General features: G+C 39.5%; 1 protein-coding gene across 6 annotated transcripts in view; it reads left to right on the forward strand.

The window, feature by feature from the left end:
- Window positions 1–17,274, forward strand: part of als2b (alsin Rho guanine nucleotide exchange factor ALS2 b) — a 58,835-nt gene that overhangs the window by 36,458 nt on the left and 5,103 nt on the right. For all 6 annotated transcript variants that reach the window (XM_015359364.2, XM_015359368.2, XM_069196325.1 and 3 more), the window contains 12 exons: window positions 6–117; window positions 733–810; window positions 1,448–1,587; window positions 2,891–3,055; window positions 6,008–6,125; window positions 6,570–6,727; window positions 7,485–7,607; window positions 10,773–10,949; window positions 11,435–11,480; window positions 13,262–13,323; window positions 14,662–14,811; window positions 16,871–16,967. In XM_015359364.2, the coding sequence (XP_015214850.2) occupies window positions 6–117; window positions 733–810; window positions 1,448–1,587; window positions 2,891–3,055; window positions 6,008–6,125; window positions 6,570–6,727; window positions 7,485–7,607; window positions 10,773–10,949; window positions 11,435–11,480; window positions 13,262–13,323; window positions 14,662–14,811; window positions 16,871–16,967 (1,426 nt within the window). The remainder of the gene's footprint in view (window positions 1–5; window positions 118–732; window positions 811–1,447; window positions 1,588–2,890; window positions 3,056–6,007; window positions 6,126–6,569; window positions 6,728–7,484; window positions 7,608–10,772; window positions 10,950–11,434; window positions 11,481–13,261; window positions 13,324–14,661; window positions 14,812–16,870; window positions 16,968–17,274) is intronic.

Here is a 17,274-nt window from a genome sequence, read left to right on the forward strand (position 1 = left end):
TCCAGGGGTGAGAAATACATGGGTATGTGGCAGGATGACCAACGCCAGGGCAATGGAGTCATTGTTACCCAGTTCGGACTGTATTACGAAGGAGCCTTCAACAGCAACAAAATGATGGTGATTTCCTTCTACATGATAATGAGAGTTCTGCTCGTCTTACAGTGTGTCCACAGTCAGTCAAGGTTCTAGGTCAAGCCATTCATGTAAATCTTTACTTAATGCCAGATTTCAAGGATTATCGTATATCTTGGGTGGCAAGGTGACACAGTGATTAGCATTGCTGCCCCTCAGTGCTAGGGTCCTGGATTCAGTTCCTGACCTAAGATGGTATCTGCATGGAGTTTGTTTTCCCCATGTTCATGTGGGTCTCCTCCGGGTGTTCCAGTTTCCTCCCATAGTCTAAAGACAAACTGGTATGTTAATTGGCTTCTGGGAAAATTGGCCCTGGTATGAATGTGTATTTGTGTCTGTGGTGCCCTGTGATGAACTGGCGTCCCACCATAGGTGTATCTCGCCTTGTGCCCCTTGCTGCCTGGGTTTCCCTGCAACCCTGGATAAGTGGATTGGAAGTCAGATGGATAGATGGATCATATATTGTTTCAAGGAATGTCATTCTTGGGTTTTTAGCCTCATTTTAGCCGTATTGCTTAACTTGCCACTGCCCTGCATATCAAGTCTGGTATCTCGCATGACCACGTTGTTGTTTTTATTATTTCTACACGATGGAAATAGGGCACAGGAATTCTCCTGTCAGAAGATGACACCACATATGAGGGGGAGTTTTTAGAAGACTGGACTCTCAATGGAAAGGTAATCCTCAAATGACTTCATATACACTGAAGTAGTTAGTGACTTTTTTACAATGCGAGTCACAACTGGCAACCCACTGGAGCTCAGCAGGTGTGAGCCTGGCCAGTACCTGGATGGGAGACCTCCTGGGAAAGCTAAAGCTGCTGCTGGAAGAGGTGTTAACGGTACCAGTATCAGAGCTCACCCTGCAGTCTGGGAGGTTGTTAACACCCCAGTATAGGATGATGGGGTGCCATCCCATCTCAGATGAGACATTAAACCGAGGTCCTGATTTTCCCGTGGCATTAAAAATCCCAGGGTGTTTCTCAAAAAGAGTAGGGGTGTTTACCCCAGTGTCCTGACCTTTTCCAATCATGGCCTCCTAAAAATCCCCATCAATGAATTGGTTTCATCACTATGTCCTCCTCCCCACTGATAGCTGATGTGTGGTGAGCATATGTGCTGAAATTGATGTTGCCCACATTTTTATGCACAGTATTACCCAGCCATGTGGTTGAAGCCAATACTTCAGTCTATTTTGAGAAAATGGATGTGATCCTTGGATTGATTAACTACATACTACCAAAGGACTAATTGGGTTGAAAGGCCTCCTCTCATTTGTAACAGTTCTTACAATTTAGCACTTTGTGTTTCTCAGGGCACACTGACAATGCCAAACGGAGATTACTTTGAAGGCACCTTCAGTGGAGAGTGGGGCAGTGGCCTGAAGGTAGTGGGAACGTACTTCAAGCCAAACATGTACGACAATGACAAGGAAAAGGAAAAGACCAGGGTTCTGTGAGTATGTCTTGGGAAATGCTAATGGTCAGAAGTGAAATTCAAGGATAAAGTCTACATCAGTATAAAAAAAAAGTGAGAGTGCAATCTTTTTCTTACACCTTGACTTCATCGTTGACTTTCCAGGCATCAAAAATATTTTAATTGTGCTGCAGTAAGAATAAAAGAATCATTGTGGTTCTTTTCTTGTTTCTCTCATTCTAGCTGCTGTCTTGGCAAACTTAAATATTTAACATTTTTAAATGTTAATGTTAAAAATGTAAATATTAACACCATTACAACAGATATTTGCATATTTAATACCTAGCATTTTAAGCTCTAAAAAAGCAGAAAAACCTTGAATTGTTGATTTGACTTCATGCATCAGACTTTATGATACTTGTCTGTAAATTCAAATCTCTCAAAGGCGGCGTTTATTTCTATGGGCTGTTGTACGTGTGTTCAAAATAGAGGACCCAGTGTACGTTAGTGTGCTGTATAGTATGAAAATGTTATATACTGCAGACTAAAAATCCACAGGCTTAACGTCAAAGTCAAAGCATTTGAGCATTTTAATTGTTTGTATCGGGTCTTTTCATAGCCTTCTTGATTCAAAAGAGTAGGATATTCCTTGAATCCCCTGAACAGGATGAAGCATCAGGATGTTCTTCTCTGGACTGATTCCAGAGCAGTCATATCTTCTCTATAATATGAGGCCAGGATTGTATCTGATTTTCTAAATGAGGCCTTACTAATGCATTATACATTTTTAATAGTATCTGTTGTCAGCCTGGGCAGAAGAGATGTGTCTGCTCTGAGACCACAAATGACTGTGATCGAATCCCAGAAGCAGCAGTACAGGGCCACACCCTTCATTTTGATATCAATAGCGTATTTCGATATAGAATTCAAGAGCAGAAAAATCACACAACCGTGGCAAATAAACTACAGTATAAACACTCCTTGCTATTAATATGGTACTGTGGTCATGGGGCTTTTTAAACACCAATTAAAAAAAACACAGGTGTAAGTGACAAGTCTAAAGACAAGATGAGCAGATTAAGCTGCAAGGAAGGATTCAAATGAAATTTCTCTTCCATTAATTAGTCTTTATCACCTATTATTATTAAGTATTTTATAACCATTTCTTATGTGGGCTTTATGGTAGAGCTGTTTTTTTGTTGTGCCTCTAGTGTACAATGTGTTCCTCTGTCTTTCTGAAAGGCCTGCCTGCAATCGGGTTCCGCATTTACAGATTCCTCTCGGAATCGCAGCGTGTCACTGGTGCCACACGTGCCCATCTGGATCCCATTGCCTTTTTCAGGAAGCTGGGTAGCCTGGCAGTGCCCCCAGAAGAGAAGTGGAAGGCCGTGTTTGAGGAGTGCTGGAGCCACCTGGGCTGCGACAGCCCCGGGCAGGGGGAGAACTGGAGAGCCTGGGAAAACATAGCCGTCGCCCTGACGACCAGCAGAAGACAGCACAGGGACAGGTATGGACACAACAGGCCCGTCCCTCCCAGGGCCTCCTCCTCTTGATGTCTAGAACTTACACACGTCTGTCTTTTTTTGCCACTTCAGCTCTGTTATAAGGAGGGTATACAAATTTCAGTATCTTCGATTACCAGTTTGTTTTTTCATATTGTACCACAGTGACAGTGAAATTAACATTATGTGTAGAGGAAGGCTGCTACAACAGCCTTTGCACCTTTTGTTTATGTCACATAAGCTGTGTATAGAAAATGGCATTTCTCTTGTGTCTTTTTTTCAGTAAGGTTTTGTATAATTTCTTCGATTAAATTGTCTGGGGTTAGAAGTAGATGGCAGGTCAGTCATCTTGCGGTATTTATGGGGCCCCTTTTGTTTTAAAACGGAGATTAAAATGATTAAACTATTTATTTCTCAATGAGATTATTGCTACCGAGGATGGAGAAATGAGTCTCAATTATTGTTCTGAATTATGATCAGTTTCATCTTCATCATAATTAGCAAAGTAATTCAGCTAATAATTAGCTTAAGTAAAAAAACAGTTGGTATGATAAATGTTCATGTGTTACAGATGTCTATTTTAGAATTGAATTAACACATAGCATCTGCTGATTCATGTTGAAGCAATTAAGATTATTTATTATTAATAATAATAAATATTAAAGAGGTTTATTAACTTCTGTCCCCGTTAAATCACGGTGCAAAAGACATTTGAAGATCCATAGTTTTAGTATAGATAAATGTCCAAGGCTTGGGCCTCCCATAATGCAATTTTCAATTGCAGTTAATTAAATAATGAATTTGTTAATTGTCACATACATTTTGGGAGTTCTTTAAGGCAGATTAGAATAAGCAATTGTTTAATTTAAAGGATAATGCAGACCCCAATTAGCAGTAGTCATAGACTCGCTTACATATTTATTAGATAGACTAGGATATGTCATAATACGTAATTAGAAACCACCAGTAGGAGTTTCTTTTTTCGAAAACGTACAATGTAGTAGAAATGGCTTCATAATTTAAAAAAGTGCAAGTATCCCTGCACAGCAGCAGTACATAAAAAGGTAGTATGTCTTTTATGTCTTTATATCTAAGCCCAGACCAGATGCACAGTAATGCAGTCCATGTCACAAGGGGACAATCCCAACCAATAAGGTTTCTGGAATAAGGCAAGGGCACGGGATACACATTATCTCAGAAAAAGTCGTCTTCACAGACCGTTTCCTGCTGTAGACCCACTGCATGCATGGATTTAAAGGAGAGCTCTTCCATCAACCTCGTCACTGAATACTTTTTCTTCTCTATTGGTGCTTTTATTACCTAGGCTATGCAAAACCTGCTAGACTCGCTTTCATAATGGAACCATAGAATGTGTTTTCTTCCATGCTAATATTGCTGCAGAGTTCTGATTCTACAAAATTAAAAGGAAATCTTTACTCTTCCCAGAGTAGCTCTTAAATTATCATCTTGCAAGATTCTTTTATCCCTCCACCTTTAGCCCAGTTTTGTTTTACTGTTAGATAAAACTGGATGTAAATTGATGCAATGAATTGTTGTGAATATGTCCTCAGCATTTTAATATATTTGGTAGTTATCTGCTCTCCAGCTAGCGTCATCACCGTTTCAAAACAATTTCAGGGACACTAAGGCAATTGCTTACCCGACATGGTGATCTTAAGTAGTGACATACAAACGTTTTTCAGCAAATAAACTAAATTTATTTAGCGAGATGCTTAGAATATCATTCATAGTATTTCGAAAAAAAATTAATACTTTTTTTTCACCGTTTCATCATCACCGTTTCAAAACAATTTCAGGGACACTAAGGCAATTAAAACTAAAAGAGATTGTAATTAAGAGGCAATGTTTTTTATTGGTACTAATTGCTTTAGCCGACATGGTGATCTTAATTAGTGACATACAAACGTTTTTCAGCAAATAAACTAAATTTATTTAGCGAGATGCTTAGAATATCATTCATAGTATTTCGAAAAAAAATTAATACTTTTTTTTCTGTTTTGTTGCCTTTTTTGAGTTTAGAGGCTTTGAGAAATGTAATTGTGTGAGCGTTTATGCACACTTTCTTTGACAAAATGACTTTTTTTAACATTTTGATGTTAAATGTCAAAATGTTGAATTGTAAATATTATTCTCCACAAAGGGAAGGTTGAAACCATATTGTTAGCTAATCAGGGGAAAGTTCTTTAAAACCTTTTCGCTACATTTTTAAGTCTCCAAAATGTGTAACAGTGGAAATACCAGGGTTAGATCAGGGTAAAAGCAGCAACAAAGAAGATGGTAAAGAACACACCCACCTAATGTTTCACAATTCGGAATGATTGTCTGTTTATTAAGGGCTCAATGTAACCAGTAGGACAGAATTCTAAATCCCATCACTGATAATTTCAGACTTCACAGCAAAAAATGGATGTTCTGTCACAACATTTGCATGAAATTGCAGAATTGCTTGTGCAGTATAGTCTGGTTGGAAAAGATGTCACCATTTGGACTGGATTTCTTTTTTTCTATTTGCAATCCATCGAAATAGTACTGCTTTATGCCAGTGTCCTGGCTAAATTCAACTTTGGACTTGGACAAACTGTCTTCCTTAACTTTCCCTGTTAATTCAGTTGGTGAATAATTTTCTTCACCTGATTTTCTGATTTCACATAAAACATATGCACCTATAAAAAAAACATATAAAAAGTATGCACCTCCTACATACAATATGTTAAGACTTTTGGGATCCATAGGGATGAAAAGAGCAATAGAAATGCAAGGTAATATTTTAATTGCCTGTGAAAGAATTTGGAGCTCTATGCCATAAGGTAAGCACTTAATTATGACTTAAAAGTACTTTTGGAATCGGAACTCTCATGTTGGTGTGCTCCATTTTGTACTTTTTTTTTTTCTCCACAGCGGTCTATGGCTTATTTTGTTCTCTGCTGTTTCCATAGCCCTGAATTGATTAGTCGTTCCCACAACAAAACCCTGGAGAGCCTGGAAGTCATTCCACAGCACATAGGGCCGGTCACTCTGGAGAAATACGAGAATATCCGGAGATATTTAATCAAGGTACCGTGCCATGGGAGATTTATGGGACGGAGCGGTGGCTCTGTGGCTAAGGATCTGCGCCTGTGGCTAGAAAGTTGCCGGTTCAAATCCCGCAACTGGCAGAGGAATCCTACTCCTTTGGGCCCCTGAGCAAGGCCCTTAACCCCAACTGCTCCAGGGGCGCCGTACAATGGCTGACCCTGTGCTCTGACCCCAAGCTTCTCTCCCTGTCTGTGTATGCGAAAAGAGGAATTCCTAATGTAAGAAATTGTATATGGCTAATAAAGTGACCTTATCCTATCTTATCCCCTGCCATAACCCAAAGCCTGGAATGTCTTGTGTCACAAGAAGTCCTTTTGCAGAAAGGAATCAGTTAACCCCTTCTTCACATCGTATATCTTTCTTCAAAGGTGTCCAGCTGGCTCTTCATTATGCAGTGGTTTAACCTTGCATGTTCCCCCACAGGCCTGCGACACCCCTCTCCACCCACTGGGCAGGCTGCTGGAGACTCTGGTCGCTGTGTACAGGATGACGTATGTAGGAGTGGGAGCCAACCGGCGTCTCCTGCAGCAGGCCGTCAACGAGATCAAGTCCTACCTGAAGCGCATCTTCCAGCTGGTCAGGTCAGCAGACGCAACGGCAGGCAGTTACTGTGGGCAGGCTTGGCTGGTTCCATCAGGAAAGTGGCATTTTCTAGGCAGTAGTCTTGTTAAAGAAAGGGGAAGGAAGGCAGAAAGAGAGCATCCTAAAATAAATCCCATGTTTCTAAAGTAATTGCCACTCCTACCTTTTCGTTTGGATTTTTGGTTTAGAAAACGCATCTCAAGCTTTCATTTTGGTTTTTATGCCTTTTAATAAAGGACCCGAATTTATGGATTACAATCAAAACTGTTAATGCCCCTTAATACATAAAAGGGGGCCAGCTCAAAAATTCAGGTACCCGTTCAGCTGTTTTTTCAGTCGCTTAAACTCTGAACTGCTTAAGACCTGGGAAGAGTTTTAAACTTGTTCAGTTAGTGAAATATATACATTTTTTTCCCACTCAAGTGCTTTATAGCTCAAGAGCCAGACAGCCTTGCAGTGTTAAGAGCCTCCTCTGAATGACAGTGTACAGTAGGGAAATGAAAACATTGGGGGTAGCTAAAAACGTCGTTCACATCACCGAGGTTGTTCATGCAAGAAAACGCAGTGAAGCTGAAGTTATTTCATCCTGTTTTTAATGCACGGCAAGAGAAACGCTGTCAAGGTAGAAAATATGTTCCTTTCCCAGGTCATGTTCACAGTTGACTCTGTTATGTCATTCTAGGCTATGATGATTGACATGCTCTAATGACATGCTGGTTTGTGCCGCACAGTGAGAAGACGTATTTATGGTTTTAGGTTCCTTTTCCCTGATCTTCCAGAAGAAGGTGGTGTGATCCCTGCACCCAGGACTGAATCACAAGTCCTGAAAATGCAGAATGAGGAGGAAAACCTGGACAAGTCCGAGTCCCCACAGCCTGGGTAAGAGTGCAGTTTTCATGAAGTCCCCTTTACATACACAGAAATGGGAATTCTATGTTTCTGTTATCGGAGTGGAAGTATCTAAACAGCACACTGACTTCGGGAAGTTTTTAAGTTACACAGTATGTCTGTAATGGGACACAGCACAATTACAATTCCTTCACTACTCTCTCTGATGAACACTGGTAGATCTTGGTCTGTCCTGTGCCCACTTGAGTGTTTTAGTCCAGTTTTATTTTGCATTTCTTATCAAGCAATTTTACAATTCTGATTCCGAAAAAAGGATTTATTAGTTACGTCGAAATAAGTTGGTTAACAGAAAGTATCTTGCTGCTAGTAAGGATCGCTACAACTAGAGTTTTTCCCAGATGCATAAGGGACTACACTCTGCACAGGTGGATGGTGCACACAAAAATACACTTTGTCGTGTACAATGTATGACAATTTTAGAATTGTTTATATAATATGCATTACCCAATTCTTAATTCATTCTATCATATGATGATTTTTGTTCCCGTTTCATTGGGGTAAAATTAAATCTGGGGGGCCCTGTGCATTTAGAGACATCTATAAAAGTGACCATAGCCAGCCTTCAGTGGGTGGGACACACCTGATCATTCAGACTCCACACAGAAGGTCTTCCTGTCAAGAACACAAGCCCATTACTGAGGACGTAATGCTAACCATCTTTACCACTATTCTGCCTATTTCCAAATATGTTACTGTTGTCTTGATTCTTCATTGGGTAGTTTTTATAGAAATGAATTCATGATTATGTCTACCATGGGCTGCCAGCACAACAAAATATGGATTTAAAAAATAATTTAACCAAAGCATTAGGTTTGAAGGTAATTGTGGGAAATTGTATATCATGTTACGGAGTGTATTAAAATGTTCTGCATTTCAAAAGCATCAAAAATGGAAACTCGTGGAACAGAGTCTATATTGTGCACTTGGGAATTCCTGTTGATTGCTCCGAACTTTTTTTTTCCCCCCACAGCACAAAAATCAGGATTAGATTCTCTGCTTGTTAAAAAAATAGCTTGTGGCAAGGAAATTATTCTGCATACTAAAACCAAGCAAGAGCTTTCAAACAGAAATGATTTTTGTAAAAGACTAGTCTCTGAGGCATACCCTGTGCACTGGGAAAGAACACCAGCATCTAAAAATGAGCTATTTCCTCTACTGATTTTTTTTCTTTTATTCCTCTAGGGCTAGGTTTGCTGAAATATTCCTTGTTTGCTGTAAATTGCTGTTTTATCTATTGGGAGTTCACAGAGTGCAAACCTTTTATGTGTCTGCTTTGTCAGGATTCCTCAAATAAATTTCCCCGTCAGGGAGCTGATGTCCTTCCAGTTTCATGTGACCTTTGGTAAATCTCTAATACAGATGTGTGGGAAAGCCAAGCACACAGACAGATACAAACAGCTTAGGGCTTTAAACTGATGGATTGGACTGAGAGAGTCTTAGCATGTTGGGACATTTGCATCAATGTGATGAGTCAGCAGTGTCCCTTAAAAAGTTGTTTTAATATGTCTTTTTTTTTACCTTAAGTAATATCCCTCCATCCATTTTATCCAATACAGGATCATAGGGGAACCAGAGACTATCCCAGCATACAGCAGATGTAACACCCTAGACAGGCAGGGCAGGGGTGTGTCCTGCCTTGCGCCCATTGCTTGCTGGGATAGACTCGGACCGTAGGGCCCACACAGACACATACACCAGTATACACACTCTCATACCAGGGGCAGTTTTCCCAGGACCCAATTAACCAGCCAGTTGGTTTGTGGACTGTGGGAAGAAACCAGAGCAACAAAGGGAGAATATACAAACTCCTGCCTTAGATAATGGTTTGAATTAATCTGGGGGCTCATACAGATATAGTGCAAAATGTTATGCATCATGTCAGTCTGGGGAGCCCTAATAAGAGGGAAACATCTGTCTATTGTTACTTTATAGAAGCAAATGGTAGACTTAGAAGTATCTTTAGACAGTTCCCTCACCCACACTCTTGCGAAATAGCAAGAGCTAATTCCCTTTACTTCCTGTTTCATAGCAACTATGCTCTTCAAAGAAACACAGTCCTAAAAGATGTTCCTTGTAGATTGCATATATAGATCCTTCCACATTAAAAAGATCTTAAAATGTTATACTATAATCTTAATAATGTTGCACAGCGCAAAGTATGTATTCACACCTCTGATCATTCCTGTAAATAATATCCAGATCTGCATTTATAGCTGCAAGAAAATACGGTGAATGTGATGTTCTTTGTAGAATACATACAGTATACTGTATAGAGCCCTCCACATATTAAAAGACCTTAAAATGTTTTACTATAATCTTAATAGCTTTGCACAGAGCAGAGTTCTATTTGACATGAATTTAATTCCAGAAAACACAAGTCTTCACACCTCTGATAATTCCTGTAATAATAATTATAATAATTGCTTACACTTATGTAGCGCTTTTCTGGACACTCCACTCAAAGCGCTTTACAGGTAATGGGGACTCCCCTCCACCACCACCAATGTGCAGCATCCACCTGGATGATGCAACGGCAGCCATAGTGCGCCAGTACACTCACCACACACCAGCTCTCAGTGGGGAGGAGAACAGAGTGATGAAGCCAATTCATAGATGGGGATTATTAGGAGGCCATGATTGGTAAGGGCCAATGGGAAATTTGGCCAGGACACCAGGGTTACACCCCTACGCTTTTCGAGGAACACCCTGGGATTTTTAATGACCACAGAGAATCAGGACCGCGGTTTTATGTTTCATCTGAAGGATGGTGCCTGTAATATCCAGTAAAACCAAATCCGCATAGATAGCTACAACTTCATGGGTTATTCAAATCCACCATCACAAGTTTTTGCAAATACGGTGATCTCGGTACAGTACGAGGTACAGCAGCGAGTAATTGTTTAATTCTCCACTTTTAATAACCATTGGCTTTCTCTCAGGTTCTGTTTATCTCTCGGATTCTGTTTATTTATTATTATGACAGATCTGAAGATCAGATGACTTTTTAGGAGCAATTACTGGAAGTTCAGATTATTATAGGAATCCAGATCATGCCAAAGGTTTCACAAAGCTTTTGCTCACCCCGATAATGTAGCAGGCCACAGGCTACACCCCTGACTGTGTGCTGTTTTGCAGGCGTGTGGTGTCCAGCTCGGGGCTCTTGCTGCCCGTTCTTCTGCCCCGCCTCTACCCGCCTCTGTTCACGCTGTACGCCCTGGAGAACGAGCGCGAAGAGGACGTCTACTGGGAGTGCGTGCTGCGCCTCAACAAGCAGCCGGACATCGCCCTCCTGAATTTCCTTGGAGTGCAGCAGTGAGAACCGCCAACACCCTGCTTTGACAGCCTAGTGTGACTCCAGCTCACCAACATTCCACACTGCTTGATGACCCCATCTCATCAAAACACACTTTAACTTTATGCCTTTAGATATTGTAGCTAGACCCGCTCTTGTGAAACAAAAGCTTAAAGAATTATCATTTATTAATGTTAAAGAATCATTCTGTTGTATAGGTGGAATAGTGCTTTGGGCTTTCAGGATCTATTGCTGTGTCACACATTGGTTATTACTTTATTATTATACTGCAAGTGAGTATCAGCAGTGGCTTTTGGAGATAACCTGTAAGCTCTGGTGACCTGTCTAGGTGTATTCTTAAACGCTCAGACTTTCAGACATTGGCATTGTCTCCAGCCCTGTGAGTCACTTAGGAATGTGAAGGATTTAGCAAACACAATCTACAGTATGGGATAAAGGCTACAGGACTGGAATGTCAAATAATTATAATTCTGTGTTTCTTTAGGAAATTCTGGCCTGTCTCTATTTCTGTTTTGGGAGAAAAGAAACAGGTAGGTATTCAGTATTAATTCAACAGCAAAGTTTGTTTCTAAAAAAGAGAAATGTGCTGTAGGTTATTTTGCGTTAGTACAAGCATATACTGTAATTCCAGTTTTCTTATTTTGCTATTTACTTACCTAGAATGAAGCACTGAAGTTATCATAAACTCCATAATGCTCATTTCAAAATTGTTTTCAATTTTATATGTCCAGGTCTTAAAAGGTGGATTTGAAACTTCTGATTTATTTTAGTATGTCTTGTGTAATGCCCAGCATTAACTCAGATTTAACTATGTGCAACTTAAATGTGCAGACAATATTTAAAGTTTAATATTTTAAACAGATACTGTTAAACTACTCAAATAAGCTGTTCAGCAGAAGCTGCACCTGCAAGTATTTAAAACTTTAAATTATTCAAGTGTGGAGAATGCAATGCAGAATAAGACAATTTACTGCCTCCAAAATTAGAAAACTAATGCTGTACAGTAGTTCAAGTAGAGAGGTGCGTCAGCATACGTAGGCTGCAAAGGAACAAGTTAAAGGTTTATTCTGTGCTGAAAAGGGAAAAAGAGACACCTCTCACACTCGAAGAAGGCTCCACAGCCGAAACGTTGTTTCTTTTCTTCTCTTTTCAGCAGGGAATAAACCTTTAACTTGTTCTAATACTGTGCAGTATGTGTAATCGCTGAAGAGTGTAAAAAACAAATCTCACTTCTTGGCCTTGAATCTCATGCTTTGGAGCTTTCTTTTTAGGAAAGCCAGTCCTTGACAGCTCTCTTTATTCCTTTAGCGCACGTTGTCATGTTTTTCCAAGGGATTACTTTGGCTTCACATACAGGTTACAATTTCAGTTTTCCCTGGTAAACATTAAAAAAGCATGTTTTTTTTGTTTTTAGTTTTTATTTAGCTTTTCCATATTTTTCTTTAGTAATTGAAATGTTTTACACCTGACATTAAATCCTTGTGCCTGCTAAATTAGGTTTAGGAAATAGACCCCAGTGTAATTGAAGTATCAGTGAAGTATTTCTTTTTTTAAAGTGAGGTTTGTTTAAACTTCAAGTGAACAATTGTGCCCTGGAACACTTCAACCCAGTTGTGCTTGGTTTAACAATCCCCTAGTGACTCAGTGGGTAGGTTTTTGGCTGCCATTTTGGCTCAGTGCTAAATCATTGTGTTTGAGCCAAAATGGCCGTCACCAATGGAAGGCTCACTGGGTCAGTGAGCTCCCAGTGTGCTGTCTAGCACCATCACAGCTACAAGGGAACTTTAAGGAATTTGTACATTTGTAAATTTCAGTGCCCGAAAATCAAGATTATGCTTACGGTCTTCAGCATTGTAATGTAGGCTAGACCTTAAATGTCATCCCAGACGCATCCATTAGTATGCAATGTGGGAAGATAAACATATCAAATTCTTTTGCAGGTTTGTATTTACATGATACTGAAGACTTATGTAATTGCTTCCTTTTAAAAGCTAGGAAAGTTCTGTTTTCAATATATCCGTTTGGGAAATGTTGCAGATCACTCCCCAGTTGTGTCTTCTGTTCTTTGTCATGTCCTGGGCTGTTTAAATACTTGTAAACTACAAAAAACACACTTGCAAATATTTTACTTCTGTAAGCTGTTTTGTTTGTTCAGGTTTGACATCAAAAAGTTACAAATGAGATGATCAATCAAACTTTCTCTGATATGTTTAAAAGAATCAGGCCATTGCTCAGTCTTATATCTTGTATTCTACTGCTGTTACCTTAAGGCTATATGCAGTTATTTGAAGCCATCTCTCGGGTTTTGTAGATACTGCCGAGCACAAAGGATGCCTGCTTTGCTTCTGCTGTGGAATGTTTACAACAAATCAGGTAATGTATGTAAATAATTGGTCCATGTTTTCAAGAAAACAAATAACTCCTAAAATCTTTTTGCCTCAGTGGAATTTCTCGTCATCCATGATCAGACAGCTCGTGATAAATTACATTATTTTTAAGGAATGCCCTTACCATCCTTAACGTGAATGTATCGAAAAGTTAAAGGGGTTGTGTCAATGCTTTTCGAAATATTTCTATTTCTTTTTGTACTGTTGTCAGAGTTCAGATCACTTATTAAGAGTGTTCTATGGAGAAATGCTACTTTGCCGAGATCGTTTGCAATGATCAAGGCCCCATTCTGCTTCTTCTATTTTAAGACACTGTGATTTTTCTTTTAGGCTATGCTCTGATCCTGTTGTGTACAAAGGAGAGTATTCCATTATTCCAAAGCATGAATTAGTTGCCACGTGCAGGAGAGTGGCAGTCAGAGAGGCTGGGAGTTCTCATTGATTGGTTCTAGACAATTATACACCACGCTTGTTAATGACCCCGGTGCCGGCCAGAGGAGGATAGGCTTCCCCTTTTGAGCCTTGGTTCCTCTCAAGGTTTCTTCCTACTTTAATCTGAGGGAGTTGTTCCTTGCCACTTTCGCCTTAAGCTTGGTCACTGGGGTTTTCAGGCCCGGAAATCTGTAAAGCTGCTTTGTGACTTTGTCCATTGTAAAAAAAAAAAAGCGCCCACAAATAAAACTGAATTGAATTGAACTTGTGTGAGCAAGAGTGTTACTGTACATCTAGGAGCTTTAGGAAGTTGTTGTGAAACGAAACCAAGCAGTCCTTTAAATTCAAGCTTGGCTTTAAGTCGCCTCTCTTAGGAAAGGTGCACACAGATTTTTTATTATTATTTTTGAACGTTATGAAGAGTTTAATTTAGTTACTGTACATAGCTAATTTATTCAAACTAAGACCAGAGTACATTTATTCTGGGCAAGGGAGACATTAACGAGGTGGGTTCACCATGCAGTAACTGCACCTTTGCTGGCACTGTTAGTACAAAATAACTACAAACCTTTTGATTCAGTCGTGTTAAGGATGCATTGAGTTCACAGTACAAATTAATTTAGCTAATCAGTGATCAGTGTGTTGCTTCATTTTGCTATGTGTATAAGTATATAGGCAAATAATGTAAATTATATTTGCACTAGAGTTTATATAATTTTAGGACTTCATTAGACTTTCAGATTTAGAGTGCTTGTATCTTGTGGGGATTGTCTGGTTGTATGTTTCACCTCTGTGTGACACCTTGCGTGTCTATGCAAATTAAAGCAGATTTTGAGATGAATTACGATCGTTCAAGAACTAATGTAATTCACTTATTATCTTCCATTTCCAGCACAACTTTTACCCCCTCAGACAAACTGCACGTTATTCAGCTAACGTTCGAGGAGATCACACAGGAAGTCCTATCACTGCTGAAAGAAGACTTCCTGTGGTCCATGGACGACCTTTTCCCTGTGTTTTTGTATGTGGTTCTTCGGGCACGGTAAGCTTAAGAAAGGCTCCTGAAGAAGATACTGTGTGTGTCTGGGAAATAGAAAATTATTTACAGCATACTAAATTAGTACATAGGCATTATATTTACTTTTTTTCGTTCTGAGCTTTGTGCCATGCACGTCAGAGGTCCAAGGCTATACAGGATTCCAGGAAATTGAGATTCCTTTGAAGGAAGAACAAAGAGATAACATAGCAGATTTCCTCCCTGCTTCAGCAGGGCAAATACAATCCTTCAGCTCATTTTGTAAAATTAGAGTTGTACAGTTAAGCACTCCCACAATTGTACTGCATTTTTATATGCAACGTACCATGTTACATATACATATCTTGTTAAACTTTGTCATCCCAGATCGGTTCTAAATAAGAACCTGTTAGAACCCACTCCGTTTTCTCTCAGTTGTGAGTGGTTTGCTCAGGGTTTTTTTCACTATAGTGCATTAGTGAAGCAGGATCAATTGAAAAGGAAACCTGGCGTAAGTGTTGTCATACTCTTAGTAGTGTCTGGGTTGTGCCATGTTTTTTCCATTTTGTTACAATGGACTTCATGGTGCTCCTAGGAAGCTTCAAAGCTTTGCCAATCTTTTTATAACCTTCTCCAGCATTTTTCCTCCTAACAACTTCTTCTTGAAGTTTCACAGGCAGCTCCTGGGTCTTCATGACAGTAGGACTGATGTGATCGGCTGTTTTAGTTGTGAGACCTCACAGTCAGTGATATAAGCAATTGAACAAAGATGGATTCGAAATGAACACAGGTCTACCTTTCTAAAATATGAAGTGTGATCTCTCAAGATAATTGAATACCTCACCCAATTTAGGTTGTTAAAACAAAGGGGGTGAATACTTATCAATTAAGTAATTTTCAGAATTTTAATTTTTACAGTATATAATTCCGAAGACATCGAAATACTTTATTTCATTTTGACATTATAGAGAAGGACTCCTACAGGCGTGGAAAAAAAACAATTTAAATATGCTTTAATTTGACTTTGCAACACAGCAGAACAAGAAATAATCAATGGGGGGCTGAATACTTTCTGAGGGCACTGTACATCACAAAGTTCATGCAAAGATTTTGTGAAGCAAACTGTTTAGCGCACCGCCCATATAACTGTGTCTCAATGAGCTTACCTAGTGATACATGACAAACTGCTCAAATGCACAAATAAGCATAATTTCCCTGTATAAATGTCTGAGCGAGAAGTTTATAATAAACATGCAGAATAAGCATCTTATGTCTTAGATCATGTCTCTTGGCCTATTGACAGAGACAGGTTCCGCTTTATGTTCTGGGCACAAAGCCAGCGTTAGACCACACAAGTCTTGTACATATTTTGGTCCTTCATAAGTAAAGAATTAAATAATGGAAAAGTTCAGATTTGGGGCAACCCAGATCTTGGGTTTGTAGAGGTACTTTGCTTAGGATGCAATCAAGAAAATGTGTACAGTATATAATATACACCGCCTTTCAAACGTTTTGGCTATCTTAGACACAATCAGGATTTACACTACATGTATACTGAGACTCTGAAGAACCTTAATGCTATTTATTTACGTGAAGTTGGTTATTTACAGTTTTTTCATTTACATTGGTACTGGTGGTGAAGTGATGTAACCTGTTTAGTGAGATGAAAATCAAGAAAAGGACCTAATTTGCTCTGGTTATGAAGTGAGCAACACCTTTGTGTTGAACTTGGTGCACTGTCACTCTCTGTCTGGAAAGTTCACAACCTGCAGTTTTTAACTTGGCCAGACAGCCTCTCTGTGGCAGGCCAGAATTTGTCAGAGGGCTGTGAGTCACGTAAACAGCCAGCTTAAAATTAAATGATTAAAAAGTCTGTAGTAGATCACTATAGAATTGTGTGTCTGCATAATGAAGGCAAAACACTGGGTGAAAAGAGTACAACATGTCAAGTGCCTTAAGACATTTGCACCACAGTTTATGCAATCACCATCTCAACATCCTCCATCTAAAAGCTACAGTATGCCCCAAAGCAGTGGCACACCTGCATTGTGCTTTAGATGTCCTATAAATGTCTTTTTTCCTTCAGAATAAGGAATCTAGGCTCCGAAGTACATCTCATTGAAGACCTGATGGACCCTTGTGTGCAGCATGGGGAACAGGGAATCATGTTTACCACACTTAAAGTAAGTAGACATCAGCAGGTGAAAGCCCACAGTGATGGAGGTTGAAATGGTCACACAGTGTCCACACACAAGTTCTTTCACACTTCCGCTCAGTTTTGTTAAACAGTTCAAAGCTTTTAATTCAATTATATTTCATATAACAACATTAGACACTCATGGAGGCAGTGTAGCATTTAGTTTGGTATCCCAGAGTGAGGATAAATCTAATATAAAGTAACACAGTGAAGAAGAAAAAAACTTCACACCTCTCCCAGATCGCTTTGGACTTGCTTGTATTAAAAGCCTACTTAAGTCGCTGATGTCCTAC

The sequence above is a fragment of the Lepisosteus oculatus genome, chromosome 12 (genome assembly GCF_040954835.1).
Source record: "Lepisosteus oculatus isolate fLepOcu1 chromosome 12, fLepOcu1.hap2, whole genome shotgun sequence".
Classification (NCBI taxonomy): domain Eukaryota; kingdom Metazoa; phylum Chordata; class Actinopteri; order Semionotiformes; family Lepisosteidae; genus Lepisosteus; species Lepisosteus oculatus.